The following is a 16966-nucleotide window of genomic DNA, read 5'->3' as shown; positions in this document are numbered from 1 at the left end:
AGTCTGTTTCTGTTTTGCAAATAAGTTCATTTGTATCATTTTTTTTAGGTTCCACATATAAGTGATATCATATAATATTTGTTTTTCTCTGATTTACTTCACTTAGTATGATAATCTCTAGGTCCATCTGTGTTGCTGCAAATGGCATTATTTCATTCATTTGTATGCTGAGTAGAGGATTGTTTTCAGAATTAAGCTTAACTCAGTATTTGCACACAATAAATACCCAATATCAACAAACTCGGATATGCAGATACCACTCTAAATGGCAGAAAATGAAGAGGAACTAAAGAGCCTCTTGATGAGGGTGAAAGAGGAGAGTGAAAAAACTGGCTTAAATTCAACATTCAAAAAACTAATATCATGGCATCAAGTTCCATCACTTCACAGCAAATAGATAGGGAAAAAATGGAAGCAGTGACAGATTTTACTTTCTTGGGCTCTAAAATCACTGTGGATGGGGACTGCAGCCATAAAACTAAAACACACTTGCTCCTCAGAAGAAAAACTATGACAAACCTAGATAGCATATTAAAAAGCAGAGATATAACTTTGCTGACAAAAGTACGTATAGTCAAAGCTATGGTTTTTCCAGTAGTCATGTATAGATGTGAGAGTTGGACCATAAAGAAGGCTAAGTGCTGCAGAATTGATGCTTTTGAATTGTGGTGTAGGAGAAGACTTTTGAGAGTCTCTTGGACTGCAAGGAGATCCAACCAGTCAATTCTAAAGGAAATCAATCCTGAATATTCATTGGAAGGACTGCTGCTGAAGCTGAAACTCCAATACTTTGGCCACCTGATGCGAAGAACTGACTAGTTAGAAAATATCCTGATGCTGGGAAAGATTGAAGACAAAAGCAGAAGAGGGCAGCAGAGGATGAGATGGTTAGATAGCATCATGGACTCAATGGTCATGAATCTGGGCACACTCTGGGAGAGGATGCGGAGGCCTAGTGCACTGAAGTCCATGGGGTCAAAGAGTCGGACATGACTTAACGACTGAACAACAACAATAAATACCAAATAAATGTTAGCTATTATTGATGTTATTGTGAAAGGAAGGATAATGTTATGAAAAATCTTGGGTCTTATACAGAGAATGAATATTGCAAATAACACTGGTATCTGCCAGTCGTTCCTGATCCATGGAGGGTGCCATGGGGGGAGGTAGTAGTCATGATGATCAGAGGATAAATAACATAATAATGATCTCTCCTTTCTCTTGTCTGGAATACCTAGGGGATTTATTTAAGAAACTTCAAAAATCTTGTGAATAAATTCTGTGGTGAGTAATTCTTTTGAATAGGAATGTAGGTAGCAAACTACTAGGCATTTTATATGTTGAAACTTCCTCATGGCATTCACTGTTGAAGTAATGAAATTTATGAACCTGATAACCAGAGAAAGATTTCAGGTAAGATATAAAATAGTATATAATTCTTGTTTTAATCTTAGCCTGGCAATTATAATACAAACTCTATTGTTTGAACAAAAGAACTTTTAAAATTCTAAAGCCTTTAAAGTCTATTTTCAGGATGGCTAAACCAAATTTATATTGGGGGATTCCCTAGTGGCTCAGATGGTAAAAAATCTGCCTGCAGTGTGGGAGATCTGGGTTTGATCTCTGGGTCGCAAAGATCCCCTGGAGAAGGAAATGGCAACCCACTCCAGTATTCTTTCCTGGAGAATCCCATGGACAGAGGACCTGATGGGCTACAGTCCATGAGGTTGCAAAAAGTCAGAAACGACTGAGCAACTAACACTTTCACTTAATCATTTGATTATCTATTATCTTCCTTTCTGAAGTTTTCTGAGGATTTTCATCATAAAGAGCTTCACTTTTCAATTAGGTCACTGTCCAACAGAATATAGAGAAATTTTAAAAGTTCCATTCCAACTCTTTGTGAAGTCCTAAACATGGATTTTCTTTTTTGTCAAACTCTTTACAAAATTATCTCATTTTGTAATGAAACTACAAGCGTGTCCCAGGACACAATACCAGTACATTACAGAGCCAGCTAATGTAAGAGGTCTATCAGCTTCTGTAGAATACCTTTTTACCTCTAAAAATATGAAAAAGATTGAAAAAAGGGTATTACTTAACTATTGCTATAAAGAGAGAAAAGAATAAATTGAAATAAAAACAAAATGAAAAATTTTAGTAAAATCATGAGAGTCTGGACTACTTAACTGTGTTACAGGTTATATTAATAGTGTGTTTTTAAGAGAACTTGATATAAAATATATAAATTAGAGTCATTTTATAAAGAGATATGAAAAGATTTTTAAAAGTTAAAAAAAAACTCTTAAAAATTTAAAATTTAATCAGATATATTTTAAAGCTTTGAGTTATAATTTTCATACAAGCTACACATATATAAAGTATACATTTTCATAAGATTAGACTTCAGTACACACCCATGAAACTATCAGCACAGTCAACATAATGAACATACTCTTTACCCTGGTAAGTTTCCTCCTGATTTCTAATCCCTTTCTTCCACACTTCTCAGCTGCTAGTGCTCTTCCCCTACAACCACTGATATATTTTTGTCACTATAGACTGCTTTGCAATTTCTAGAGTTTTTTTTAATATATATAAATTAAATCACATGGTATGTACTCTTTTCATGTGGCTTCTTTTTGTTCAAAATAGCTGCTTTGAGATTTATTCATGCTATTCTATGAATTAATATTTCATTCATTTTCATTGGTTTCATTGTTTGGATATACCACTTTACCTCTTGACATAAACTGGATTATCCCAAGTTATGGGCTATCACAAATAAAGCTGCTATCATTCACATACAAGACTTTGTGTGGAGATATGATTTCATTTCTCTTGAGTGAACACCCAGAAGGGCTTCCCTGGTGACTCAGCGGTGAAGAACTCTCCTACCAATGCGGGAGACGCAGGTTTGATCCCTGGATTGGGAAGATCCCCTGGAGAAGGAAATGGCAACCCAGTCCCACATTCTTGTCTGGGAAATCCCATGGACAGAAGAGCCTGGAGGACTGCAATCCATGGGGTCAAAAAAGGGTTGGACACGACTTAGCAACTAACAACAACAACAACAAAACCCAGAAAAAGAATGGCTGGATCACAGTAGGTGCATGTTTAACTTTTAACGAAACTGCTGAACTGTTTTGCCAAATTGGGATTACTACTTTTTATTCCCACTAGCAAAATGTAGGGTTCCAGATGCTCCATATCACCACCAATATTTGGTACGGTCTTTTTAGATTTAACTATTCTAAAAGGTGTATCATGACATCTCAATTATAATTAATGTGTTCTTCTCTAATGCCTAAAGAAGGACAGGGAAGCCTGGCATACCACAGTCATGGGGTTGCAAACAGTCAGATGAGACTGAGTGATTAAACAACAACAGTGCCTGATGATGTTAGGCGTGTTTTCATATGCTCATTTCCCATATGCATATCTTCCTTGTCAAAATGTCTATTAAAATATTTTTCCCATTTTCCTATTGGGTTTTTGGGATTCTTATTACTGTGCTTTGGGAGTTCTCTGTATATTCTGGATACAAGTCCTTTATCACATATGTGACGTACAAATATTTTCTTACAGTTTATAGTCTATCTTTTCATTTCTGAAAAAGTTTTACTGGAATTTCCTGGCAGTCCAGTGGCTAGGACACTGTGCTTTCACTGCCAGGGCCTGGGTTTGGTCCCTAGTCAGGGAACTAAGATGCTGCAAGCCTTGTGATGCAGCCAAAAAATAAATAAATAAATAAATTTTACAAATAGAAATTTTCTTCATTTTGAAGTCTAACTTATCTATCTTTTTCTTTTACAAATTGTGATTTTGGTGTTGTAGCTAAGAAATTTTTGCTTAACTCAAAGCCATAAAGATTTTCTACTATATTTCTTTATGAAAACTTTCTATTTTTAGCTTTCCAGTAAGGTCTGAATTCAATTTATAGTTAATTTTCATCTGTGCTTTGAAGTATGGATTGAAGATGATTCTTTTGGATACATAGGTATTTCTTTCAGCATCTTTTCTTATAAAGACCATTTTTTTTTTTGAGGCTTCCCTGGTGGCTCAGTGGTGAAGAATCTGCCTGCCAATGCAGGAGACACAGGTTTGATCCCTGGTTAGGGAAGATTCCACATGCCGCCGAGCAACTGGGCCCATGCTCCATAACTAGCCTGTACTCTAGAGCCCAAGAGTCACAACTACTGAGCCCGGGTGCTATAACTATTGAAGCCTGCACACCCTAGAGCCTGTGCTCAGCCACAGGAGAGGCCACTGCAAAAGGAAGCCCAAGCACAGCAACTAGAGAGTAGCTCCCACTTGTGGTAGGTACATGTCAATCTATGCCAAAACCAGTACAGAATTGTAAAGTAAAAAATTAAAAATAAATAAATAAATAAATACATTAAAAAAAAAGAAAAAGAAAAGTCTCCACCCAGCAACGAAGACTCAGTGCAACCAAAATAAACAAATAAAATTGAAAAAGACTATATATCCTGTATTAAATTGCCTTTGCACTTTTGTCTAAAGAGCTGACTATATGTATGTGGGTCTAATTCTTGATTCTCTCTATTCTGTTCTATTGATCTATTTCTCTATTTTTGTTCTAATAGCACATTATTTTGATTACTATAGCTTTATACTAAAAATTGGAATTAGTAATTATAAATCCTACAACTTTGTTCTTCTTTATGAAAGTTGTTTTTCTCTTTTTATCTTTTTGAATTTCCATTTAGAATCAGTTTGCCAAATTCTACAAAAAAATCTGCTAAGATGTTGACTGGGATTGCTTTGAACTATGGACCCAATTTGGGAAGTAATGACTTCCAAATAATGTTGAATCTTTTTATTCTGAAGCTCAGACCCTCCCCCAGCATCCTAAAGGACAGATTTCAAGTAAACTTCACCAGCAAGGTACCTTGGTATCTTCTTTCTTAGCCACTGAGTCATTTAGTTGCAGGGACTAAAGAGGGCTCTTCCTTGGGTCTCTGTTTCACCCCAGGGATAGTGGTTGGCACTTTTTATCTGCTACCTCAGCATTCTTTAGTGTTCTCTTAATTTTTACTAACCAATTCCTATTACTTTAATTCCCTAATGATTTGTTGCACTAAACTGTCTCTGTTCAAATTGTATGGTTTCTGTCTTCTGAATCAACCCAACCTCCTATTAATTCTGTTCTAAAATCCTACTTCATATTTTCCATTTCATTATTTATTTTTATAGTCTCTGTTCACTTTTCATTGCATTACTATAGTCTGAAAAAATTATTTGCGAATATGGCCACGGAGCTGAGGTTTGGCTTGCTTCCCTTGATAAGACTATATCTTTCCTTCCAGGCTCTCAGCTTTCTACTCGCTATAGCACCAGGCACCGGTAACCAAGTTTGTAGTCTCCTTTTACTACTACATATAAAATAGATAATTAATGAGAACATACTATATAGTACAGGGAACTCTACTCAGTGCTCTGTGGTGATCTAAATGGGAAGGAAATCCAAAAAAGAGTGGCTGTGTGTATATGTATAACTGATTCACTTTGTAGTACAGCAGAAACTAACACAACATTGTAAAGCAACTAAACTCCAATTAAAAAAAAAAAAAAAAAAAACAGGAGATGCATGACTGAAGCCCAGCTAACCACTTGGTACTTCTGCTCTGTTTCTAGTAGGTAGAGATATTTATCTTGTTTTGGAGCCTGGATATGTCTTATTGTTTCTTCCCTTTTTATGTTTTCTCTATCATTACTATGTGTATGGAGCAGAGCAGTTGTATCAGAGTATAAATTTACCCTATCATTTTCTCTGTAAGTCTGAGTTGTTTTTTAATTTTATGATTTTCACCTTTATCAGATTTTAAAATTCCACTTTATACACCTAGTGAATTTTCAGACTTCAAGGTGGACTTTCATTCTGTTTTTAACAATTACAGTGGGAGGTCCAGTAGCTGTTAACAGATGTTTTAACATAGTGTTTTTTCTACTCTTGCACAGCATTTCACAAACTCTTATACAGTATAAACTCTTTACTGTCTTCTTATACTCAGGCCTTTTGCCATAGAGAAAATTACCTATGCTATTATTTACTTAATATTGTTCTTTTAATGTTTACATAAATGCATTTTTTAAAGAAAATTAATAGATAAGCAAACATACAAATGTGGATGCTATGTAGGATCACATACCTAAAAAGGGAAAAAACTGCATCTAGAATTAAAAGCAACAGACGGCAGTGCCAGAGAAAGGCAGAGGAGGAGGTTTGAGACAGGTCATCCCAGGGCTTTAGACAGATAACAGATGAGACTGGGAAGCGTGGGCAGGAAGATGGTGGGAATGGCTAAGGGGTATTCAATCTCAAGTATCTGTCAACCCAAGGAGAAGAAGGGAACTCCAGTTTGTGACAAGTAGTGAGCCAAAGATAAGAGTGGATGATATGGGAGCTGGAGTTTAGGAAAACAGAAGCTAATATTCAGGGGCTGAGGTGAGAGACTTCATGGTGTATGAGTTTACAACTGAGAAGCAGCAAAAGGGCTGAGTGAGGTTGCCTGGGGTTGAGGAGAGAGCTGGACTTAGGGAATGAGGAGGCTGGAAGGATCACAGGCTGCGGTGAGATGGAACTATGTTTTATGAAAGAATGCTGAGGGAAAGAATTAGAGTGGAAGTTGAGGTCCAAGGAAGGTGCTGGGAATTTTAAGAAAAGGGAGGCTGAATGGGAACGAGAAATTAGACTAGAGGTAAGAATGAAGACTGAAGAGATAGTACAGAGAGTTATGAGACATAAGGAGGCTTAACGGAGACTGATCTGGATTCAGGAAGAGCCTGGGGGTAGATGTAGGGAAGCAAGCATGGGAACAAGTACTCCTTGCCCAGCTGAGCAAAGCTATTAGGGTTGTACCCTGGGGTTGAAAGACTGGATCCTGTATGTGCTGGTGCTTATCTGCATCCAGTGTGTGGAGTAGATCTGGGTCTTAATCTGACTTAGATTGACCCTGAGCATCACTGTTAGTACCACACCACACAAGCCACTGTTTTAACCCATAGTTTGCCATTTAGGAAAGGATTCTCACAAGATTTCTTGCCCCAATAATGACCTCTGACATTCAGTGCAGTCTTATTTGAAGGCTTCTTTCTTATAGTCACAGTGATGTTAGAGTGAAGTTCGGCAAAGACAGGTTTGGTAACCTAAGTGCTATAATAACATTTTATAATATATACATTCTAAATATATTATAAGGATTGTATCAAAATTCATTGGAGAACATGTTGGTAAGTTGTTGATAGTTGACCCATTACCTCTTTATATTGGGTGGATTCCTCAAACTTGTCAGTAAAATCTGACTTCATGCTATTCCCAGAGCACAGAGGAATTGAGCTAGTATCTTTTTCAGCAGAACAAGCCACCGATTCTATCTGTTCATCAGCTTTTTTAATATCCTTAAATGAAGAATACCCATGTTATCACCAGAATAATGCCTTAAAAATTCAATGCTCTATTAAGCATCCCTCTAAAATTGTACTGCCTTTGTTACTGAAAGTGGTGTATTTCTGAGTAGTTCTTGCTGAAGTTTTTAGACTCAATACAGAACCAGTAAGTCCAATTCATACTCAAATGTTAGTGACAATAGCTTATTGTATCTTCCCCCCCAAAGACCTGTATAATTAACCACAGAAAATAATGCCTTAATTAAAAACAATTATTGCACTAGCAAGAACAGATCTTAGTAAAATGAGCTTTGTGAGGGCAATGACTCAAATATACTCTCTCTCTCTCTCTCTGATTCCTTCTTCCCAGCCTTTTCTGGAGCTTACAAGTTTATAACATATAGTTAGGCACTCAAATGTGAAGCTGGCTCTAGGTAAGAGATAGATCTCAGGAGACAATAATACTTTGCAGGCTGGCCACTGCTGCCCATTCCAAACAAACTAAAAAGCAAATTTGGTGGGGTCAGCTCCAAAAGAATGAGAAATTCCAAAGACATCAAATTAACCTTAAAGAAATTGCTTAAATCATAGAATAGGATAAAGTTCTAAACCAGATTCCTCTAAGTCTGGTTTTTGTTCTTCTTGCTACTCCAGGAAGTAAGGCCAGTTTTAGTGACTTCCTCATGAAGACATGGGAGGAGGGGTAAAGACAGAAACGCAGAGTTTGGTCAGGATGATGAAGGCCCAACCAGGGCCTTTACAACTTTGTGATACTTATGAAAATCATGCATTGTCATAAACTGATTCATAAACTGGACACTACAGGCAATGGATGAATTGTCATAAATTCAGGGCCTTCAAAAAACCAGGGCCTTTATAACTTTGTAATACTTATGGAAATCATGCATTGTCATAAACTGATTCATCTGGACACTACAGGCAATGGTAGCAAATAAGTCCACCCAGAGTTTCAGCACTGTGTTACTGTGTATGCAGATATCATGTAGGTCATGTTTACTGTATACATTAGAGTTGTTCATTGAGTATTAATATTAAAAATTATATTATTATATCAGAATGAACATTATTTGAGATAATCAGAGAGTACTAATCCATTCTGAATAAGATTTTGAATAGAAGTTTTACACAGTTATACCATAAACACTCCATTTTTGTTTTCCTTACATTGTGGAACTCTTTAACCTAACACCTAAAAATGGAGTTTTAGTTTGGCTATAATGAAATATGTGTTGCTTCAAAGAAAGATCTGAGTGTAGTAGTTTTTAAGAATCTTAAAATAGGGTTAGTTTGACTACAATTATTTCTTTTTATTTTTTACAATTATTAGTTTGAAAATATTGAAATTCATAAATTGTTAAATTTACTATGGAATGAAAATCAGACAAATTCAACTGGCAAATAACACATAAATTTTATCTTTAAAGAAGAATATGGCCTAACATGAAATAAAGAAGTTTTAAAATTAATCAAGTGTGAGATTACATTTTCAAACTTTTTATTTTCTCTCTCTCTTTTTAAAACTATCTTTGCTTTATAGGTTGTGTTTAAAAATCCTTCATTCTAGCATATGGAGAAAGCTGGGGTCTGAAATTTTAAGTTTCGTGAGATATAGGCTCATAGCTTTCTAAATTTCCTAATTTGTGAAATAATAATGTTGATATAAAAAATATAGTCAGAAAGTTAAAGAAGTAAAATAAACCAAAAAGAGGTTAATATTAGTTGCCTGCAGAAGACCCCTTGGAAAGAGGGCTGCCTTCTTGACCAAGAGAAGAAGGCAGAATGAAGATAGCTAGAGCCTAATCACTACCACTTATGTTAATGTGCCCTAACAAAAAATTCAGTAGGGTAGATCACATGACATGCAGAAATTTGGATCCCAAATTTGGGATTTGCCAGCTTGCCCCAGTATTGTGATATATCCTCTTGATTCCCTAACATAAGCTTTCCAGTATACCTGTGATAATGTGGTGTATACACAGTATGGACATGTATTATACATCCTTTCATTTAGCAGATATTTTTTGAGTGCCCATTGTGTGTTAGGCACTGGGTTAGGTGCTTTCTACACAGGAAGTCTTAATCTTTACATGGTCTGATCTTCATTATCCAAATTTTCCATTATTCTCCCAACACTCATTATTACTTTCTGGTCTCCTTTCTGTTGACCTGCAAACCAAGTTCCTTCTTACTTTCATATTACCTAGATTTCTTCTCCTTACCCAGCTGCTTGCCTGCAAGATTTCTTCATGAATACTTTCATGGGATTCATGTCTCCAACAATCTTGCTTCTCATTTCTACAACTTGTAGCATCTGTATGCATGATTTTGCATTTCACCTCTGTAGCTAAGTAAGTTTTAAGCCTATAAGTAGGGATTGTGTGTTATAGTTCTTTGTGTTTTAACAAAAAGATCACAGTATACAGAGTTAGATTATTCTGGATCTGCCAGATACAAGCTTTGAAGCCTATTTGTTATCTGCATGGCAAATATTAGGTAAAAATACTATATATGTTTGTATATATATACATATATATGTACCAATTAGTTCTTTAACTTTCATCATTATCTATAACAATGCTGAAGATATTAGACACACTGAATTTCTTAACTAAGGAACTATGAATATCCTTGATTGCCTCATGAAACATAAAATAATAATTCAGGACTTCTGTTTTCTAGCATGGCATGATCTCTGAAAAGTTAAAATATGCAAACACAACATATGTCATGTAAACATTACCTGTGACATTGCAAGTGAATAATATAGACCCTGTTTTGCCATTAATTCAGCATGTGTCCCTTTTTCCACCACCATCCCATCTTTTATGGTCACAATCATATCTGCACTTCGAATAGTGGAAAGCCGATGAGCTACTACAATTGTAGTCCGACCTTTGCTTGCCTATAAAGCAATAAGCATAGAAAATGAATGTTAGTAGGAATAATAAACTTGGAATATTCAGGAAAACTTATACTATTATTTAAGTATAAAAGAATCTTACCTTTGGATATAGAAATTTGAAAACTTTAACTGATTTGGAAGGCCAATAGAAATTAATATTAAAAAGCAGGAAGTTAGATTCCAAATTGTTGAATTTATGAAACCATAGTAGGGCTTCCCTGGTAGCTCAGTGTTAAAGAATCCATCTGCCAATGCAGGAGACACGGGTTCAATCCCTGGTCTGGGAAGATCCCACATGCTGCAGAGTGACTAAGCCTGTGTTCCACAACTTTCGAGCCTGTGCTCTAGGACCCGTGAGTCACAACTACTGAATCCTCGCACCCTAGAGCCCGTGATCTGCAAGAAGAGAGGCCACCACCATGAGGGCCCATGCACTGCAACTAGAAAGTAGCCCCTACTCACTGCAGCTGCTCGCACTGGAAAGAAAACCCAGAGCAGCCAAAAATACATAAATAAATACTTAAAGAAATACCGACACAGTATCTTAGAGCTGGAAAGGAAACTAAAGACTATTTAATCTGAGCCACCTAACAACTGCCTGGCTATCAGTAACTAAAAGTAACTAGTTATTTCTTATTTTTCATCTCTAAAATAAAGGTACAGATTCAAGATAATGTATGTTTTTAACTTTTTAACAAGTATTATGTATATACAGAAAAATGTAGCGCAGCAAATATAGCTAAAATTTTATAATAAATTTATATGTAGTGTAATCTATAAAAATATTGACTCACTATGTGTACAACTGAAACTATATAATATTGTCAAGTATATGTCAGTAAATTTTTCTTTAATGGTTTTAGAATGGTAAATTTAATGTCATGTATATTTTACCAGTGTTTCTTCTTGTCATGACCTCAATAACATTCTAATAATCAGACTGTAATTATTATTCAAAGCATCTAAACTTGTATCACAGTTATTCCATATTTTCTGTTACATAGATTAGATAGAGTAGTTATTACTGCCCTCAGCAGGCCTACCTATATTTTAGATCTTTTTAAAAAATAATATGAGATAATATGACTGGCACCAAATTGCCCTTGATTTTTTTAGTTTGAAAGCAGATCATCACACTGCATGAATAGCTAAGCAAGCAATAAACTAGGAATGGAGCCCACTGTTTCAATTAAAACTCACAATACAGTTACTCTGACATATATATTGATGGACTTAATGTTGTTGTTTAGTTGCTAAGTTGTGTGACCCTGGGGACTATAGCCTGCCAGGCTCCTCTGTCCGTGGGATATTCCAGGTAAGAATACTGGAGTGGGTTCCCAGCTCCTCCTCTAGGAGATTTTGCTGACCCAGGAGTCAAACCCATGTCTCTCCTGCATTAGTAGGCAGATTCTTTACCACTAAGCCACCTAGGAAGTCCAACTTACTGTATTACATGCTAATTAAGTACAAATGGTAAACAATCTCATATATAGACTATAAAATATACCATGCTTATAAAGGAAAGTTTAATTTTTAATAATTTCTTCATCATTTGTGTTCTCTGGAGTCACAGTTCCTAGGTTTCAGTCTTTTTTCTGCCACTTTTTGGGTCTGCGATCTTAGACTAGTTTCCTCATTTACTAAATGGGGTAAATTATGCTACCTATATTTTAGGGTTATCATGCAGATTAATGTTCTTGGTGAAGTGAAGTGAAATTGAAAGTTGCTCAGTTGTGGAAGTATACTAACGCAAGTGTTTTTTGCTATATGAGAGGTACCAATATTCTTGGTACCATGCCTCAAAGATGGAAAGTTTGCAGTAAATAATAGCTTTTATACCATTAACTGTTTTCAGGCTGCAGACCCTTGACAATTTACTGAGGGCAAGCCCAATGTATTAACAGCTTGGGGTTTATAACACACGCATAAGTGTGCAACACATGTATATTATTATTGTGCATGCTCAGTTGCCCCAGTCATGTCTGACTCTTCGTGACCCCACGGACTGCAGCCACCAGGCTCCTGTGTCCTTGGAATTTTCCTGGCAACAATACTGGAGTGGGTTGCCATTTCCTACATCAGGGGATCTTCCCTACCCATGTCTCTTGCATCTCTTGCTAGAAAATAATAATAATAATAGCTTGAAGGTCGGAAAGGGAGGAATGGAAGTAAGTTTTTTTACTATATGTGAGGTGATATAATGTCATTTGAGGGTAGATGGTGATAACTTAAAGGTACATACTCTAAACCTTAAACCTGTCACTGAAATAAAAAAGAGTTATAGCTAATATACTTACAAAAGAGATAAAATGGGATAATAAAAAGTATTCAGTCAATCCATGTAAAGGGAGAACATGAGGAAAACAGAAACAAGTGCAGAGGAAAACAGAAATAAGAGTAGAAAAAACAGCAAAGATTATCTATTTAAATTGGGTGGTTTAACCCTGGTGATGACTGTGCCAGCCACTGCCGCCTACTTCACCACCCAGGACCAACTCAAGGCCTTCCTGTGTGGTCAAGCCCTGACCTCTGACCTCTACGCTCCCATGGTGGCTGGAGCACTGGCCTGCCTGGGCACCGTGACTGTGATCAGCCCCCTAGAGCTGGTGCGGACAAAGCTGCAGGCTCAGCACCTATCATACCGGGAGATGGGCACCTGTGTCCGAGCAGCTGTGGCTCAGGGTGGCTGGCACTCACTCTGGCTGGGCTGGGGTCCCACTGCCCTTTGGGATGTGCCCTTCTCAGCTCTGTACTGGTTCAACTATGAGCTGGTGAAGAGCTGGCTGAGTGGGCTCAGGCCAAAGGACCAGACCTCCGTGGGCATCAGCTTTGTCGCTGGCAGCATCTCAGGGATGGTGGTGGCTACCCTGACTCTATCCTTCGACGTGGTGAAGACTCAGCCCCAGGTCGCGCTAGGAGCAGTGAAGGCTGTGAGAGTGATGCCCCCGTACACCGACTCCACGTGGCTGCTGCTCCGGAGAATCCTGGCCTGGCCGAGTCAGGCACCAGGGGCCTCTTTGCAGGCTTCCTCCCGAGGATCATCAAGGCCACCCCTTCCTGCGCCATCATGATCAGCACTTACGAGTTTGGCAAAAGCTTCTTCCAGAGGCTCAACAGGGAACAGCTTCTGAGCCCTTGAAAGGAGCGAGGGGACAAGGACCCTACCTCTTTCATGGACAGGGTGGGGCAGGAGGAGACTGAGCCAAATGCCTTTTCCTTCAGCACTGAGGGGAGGGGCCTCATTTCTCTTTCCTCCCCACTCAGCCCCAGGGGTAGGGGAATGCCCCTCTGCACCCACCCAGAGCACCCCACCAACCCCCGACTGCTTCCTGCTGTTCCCCGTTCCCCTGCCGGAGAATCATCACTCTCTCCCCTCACTTCTACTCACTTCTCCCCTCATTTCCCTGTGGGTTTGCTGTAAGTGAGCCTGTCTCTAGGAGCCACAAAACCCTGGGCCTGGCATAGTCTGCACACACCCCTGTTAATTTGTTGAGTCTAAAGATGATAAACTTCTTTCCAGTGGAAAAAAAAATAATAAATTGGGTGGTTTAGTCTCTAAGTCATATATGACTCTTGTGACCCCACGGACTGTATCCTGCCAGGCTCCTCTGTTCATGGTGTTTTCCAGGCAAGAATCCTGGAGTGGTTTGCCATTTCCTTCTCCAGGGGATCTAATAATCACAGTAAATGTAAATAGTCTGAATGCCCCAATTAAAAGTCAAAGATTGTCAGACTGAGCACAAAACCAAGACCCAACTGTATGCCAACTATAAGAAACACATTTTTAAAATCAAGACACAAGCCTACAGTAAAGGATGAAAAAAGACATACCATGCTAACTCCAAGTAAAAGAAAGCTGGAGTGGACTGTATTATCAGTATCAGACAAAGAAAACTAAGGAGCAAAGGATATAACCAAAGTAAAGGAGCATATTCCATAATGATAGAGGAATCAATTAATCAAGAAGACCTGGTAATCCTGAATGTTTATGTACATCATAACAGAGTTCCAAAATACATGACACCAAAATGAACACAACTGCAAGGACAAGTCCAATCCACAATGAAAGATGGATAATTCAATAACTCTCCCTCAATTTATAAAGCAAGTACACAGACTATCTGTAAGGATAAAGAAGGCTTGAATAACACTATCAACCAATTTCCCATAATCAGTATTCATAGAACATTTGATCAACAACAGCAAATGCATATTATTTCCATGTTTACATAGAATATTTACCAAGACAGACCATATTCTGTTTCATAAAACATCTTAATAAATTGAAGTCATACAAGTATGACTTTGTATTCAAATCATACAAAGTATGTTCTTTGACCACAATAGTACTAAGTTAAAATTTAATACAGAAAGATCTCTGGAAACTCCCTAAATACTTGGAAACCAATAACATTTTTCAAGTAAATGATCTCAGAGTCAACCTAAGAAAACAAAAAAGGGAAGAGAAAGTTAAAGTGAGCAGAAGAAAGGAAATAATAAAAATCCAAGCAGAAAACAATTAAATATAAAGGAGGAAAATAAGTCAAAAAGAGAGACATCAGTATAAGAGAGACCAAAGATACACCCATACATATATGGAAAAACTGATTTTCTACATAAAGCTAATTCAGTGCAGAAATAAGCAGTCTTTTCAACAAATATTGCTGAAACAGTTGAAAGTTCATGTGCAAAGAAAATAAAACAAACCAAAAATAAAACAAACTTCAAACCATACATGGCACCATGTACAGAAATTAACTCAAAATTGATCATAAACCTAAATGTAAAAACTAAAACTACAATACTTCTTGAAGAAAAGTAGGGAAATAATGTTTTTGATCTTGAATTTGGCTAAAAATTTCTTAAGTAGACCACCAAAAGCTTGATTTAATAAAGGGAAAAATGATAAACTAAACTTCTTCAAAATCAAAGACTTCTGTTCTTTGGAAGATACTAACAAGATGGAAAGACAAGTCTCAGATTGAAGAAATATTTTCCAGTTATCTGATAAAGTCCTTATATTCAGAATGTAAAGAATATATAAAGAAATCTCAAAACTCAATGACAAGAAATCAAATGACCAATCAAAAAATGGTATAAGCATAACACGTGAATGGAAACTTTAAAAAAGAAGAGATATGATTCATGCTGATGTATTGCAGAAGCTATCACAATATTGCAATTATCTTCTAGTTAAAAATAAAATATAATAAAAAAAAGAAGAGATTTCAGTTCAGTTCAGTCACTCAGTCGTGTCCAACTCTTTGCGACCCCATGAATCGCAGCACGCCAGGGCTCCCTGTCCATCACCAACTCCCGGAGTTCACTCAAAATCACGTCCATCAAGTCCGTGATGCCATCCAGCCATCTCATCCTCTGTCGTCCCCTTCTCCTCCTGCCCCCAACCCCTCCCAGCATCAGAGTCTTTTCCAATGAGTCAACTCTTCACATGAAGTGGCCAAAGTACTGGAGTTTCAGCTTTAGCATCATTCAGTAAATTCAGTAAAACTGAATGATCATTAGTCATCAGTAAAACTCAAATTAAAATAAAAATAAAGCACCACTAAACAGTTCTAAAATTAATATGCCTGGATATACCAAGTGTTGGCAAGTATGTGGAGTAGCAGGAATTCTCATATAGCTGATAAATATCTTTTACTATTGTGATTATGTAACTATTATTTGTTTTAATTCCATTGATCATTGTTCAACAGAAAATAATAGAATTCTATATGACTAAAACTAACATTTAATACAAAAACCTATAATGATTTTTAAAAATCCAGATGCACATTACAATTATTTTGGAATTTTTTGAAAAATGCAAATGCCTGGGTATTGTTTCTTTTTCCAGAGCTCCGGGTATGATTCTAATGAGCATCCATGTTTAAAAACAACTGGATTATACGATAATCTTTTATTTTTATCTAGTTTGTTTCACTTTTACTATTTCATATTCAGTGCTCATATTTCATTTAGTTTATGTTTTCCAATTTCTCCATCTGTTCTTTGTTGTTCTTTCTCAAGTCTTTATCAAGTGTAGTAGAAAAGCTTTTGTATACCCACACATGTATATAAATACTATGTATAATATATATTTTGGAAAACATGAATTTTTGCTTAGCTAAAGAATTTATGACATTTTACACTTGTTATACACAGTACAAACAGAATGTTAGATTTCTAATTTATATTCATTCAAAACTTTGATATAATTCCATTTATTCTGGCGTCTAGTATGACTGCTAAAAGTCTAGAAAGTTTATTATTTTAGTGATTAAAAAATCTGAATGAGGCTGGAAACTTGTAATCTGATTCTGAGAATATAAAGAAATACTATGTTGTTAAAAAAAAAGAAATTAACGTGATACAGTAATACTAACTAAAGTACAGATTTTGTTCAAATTTCACAAAATTTTATGCTGGTGCCCATTAATTGTTTTCATACCTTATTCAAGATTCCACATTGCATTTAGTTGCACTGAGCAGCTTCAGCTGCATGTGAGTAATTCTAAGTTCTCTTTTCATTTTTATTTTGTTACAAATATTTTCTAATTTTCCTTGTTATGGCTCCTTAGATATTTAATTTGAAAGTGGATATTTAATTTCCAAATACATGGGGGGTTTTAA

General features: G+C 36.6%; 1 protein-coding gene and 1 pseudogene across 1 annotated transcript in view; one reads left to right on the top strand and one right to left on the bottom strand.

Moving 5' to 3' along the window:
- ABCB5 (ATP binding cassette subfamily B member 5) overlaps positions 1-16966 on the bottom strand; it is a 114531-nt gene that overhangs the window by 51274 nt on the left and 46291 nt on the right. The window contains exons 14-15 of the mRNA XM_040260634.1: positions 10175-10336; positions 7285-7425 (exon numbers count right to left, since the gene is read on the bottom strand). Of these exons, the coding sequence (XP_040116568.1) occupies positions 7285-7425; positions 10175-10336 (303 nt within the window). The remainder of the gene's footprint in view (positions 1-7284; positions 7426-10174; positions 10337-16966) is intronic.
- LOC120878236 lies at positions 12691-13529 on the top strand (annotated as a pseudogene).

The sequence above is a fragment of the Oryx dammah genome, unplaced genomic scaffold, assembly GCF_014754425.2.
Source record: "Oryx dammah isolate SB20612 unplaced genomic scaffold, SCBI_Odam_1.1 HiC_scaffold_18, whole genome shotgun sequence".
Taxonomy (NCBI): Eukaryota; Metazoa; Chordata; class Mammalia; order Artiodactyla; family Bovidae; genus Oryx; species Oryx dammah.
This window is presented reverse-complemented; position numbering and strand designations above follow the sequence as displayed.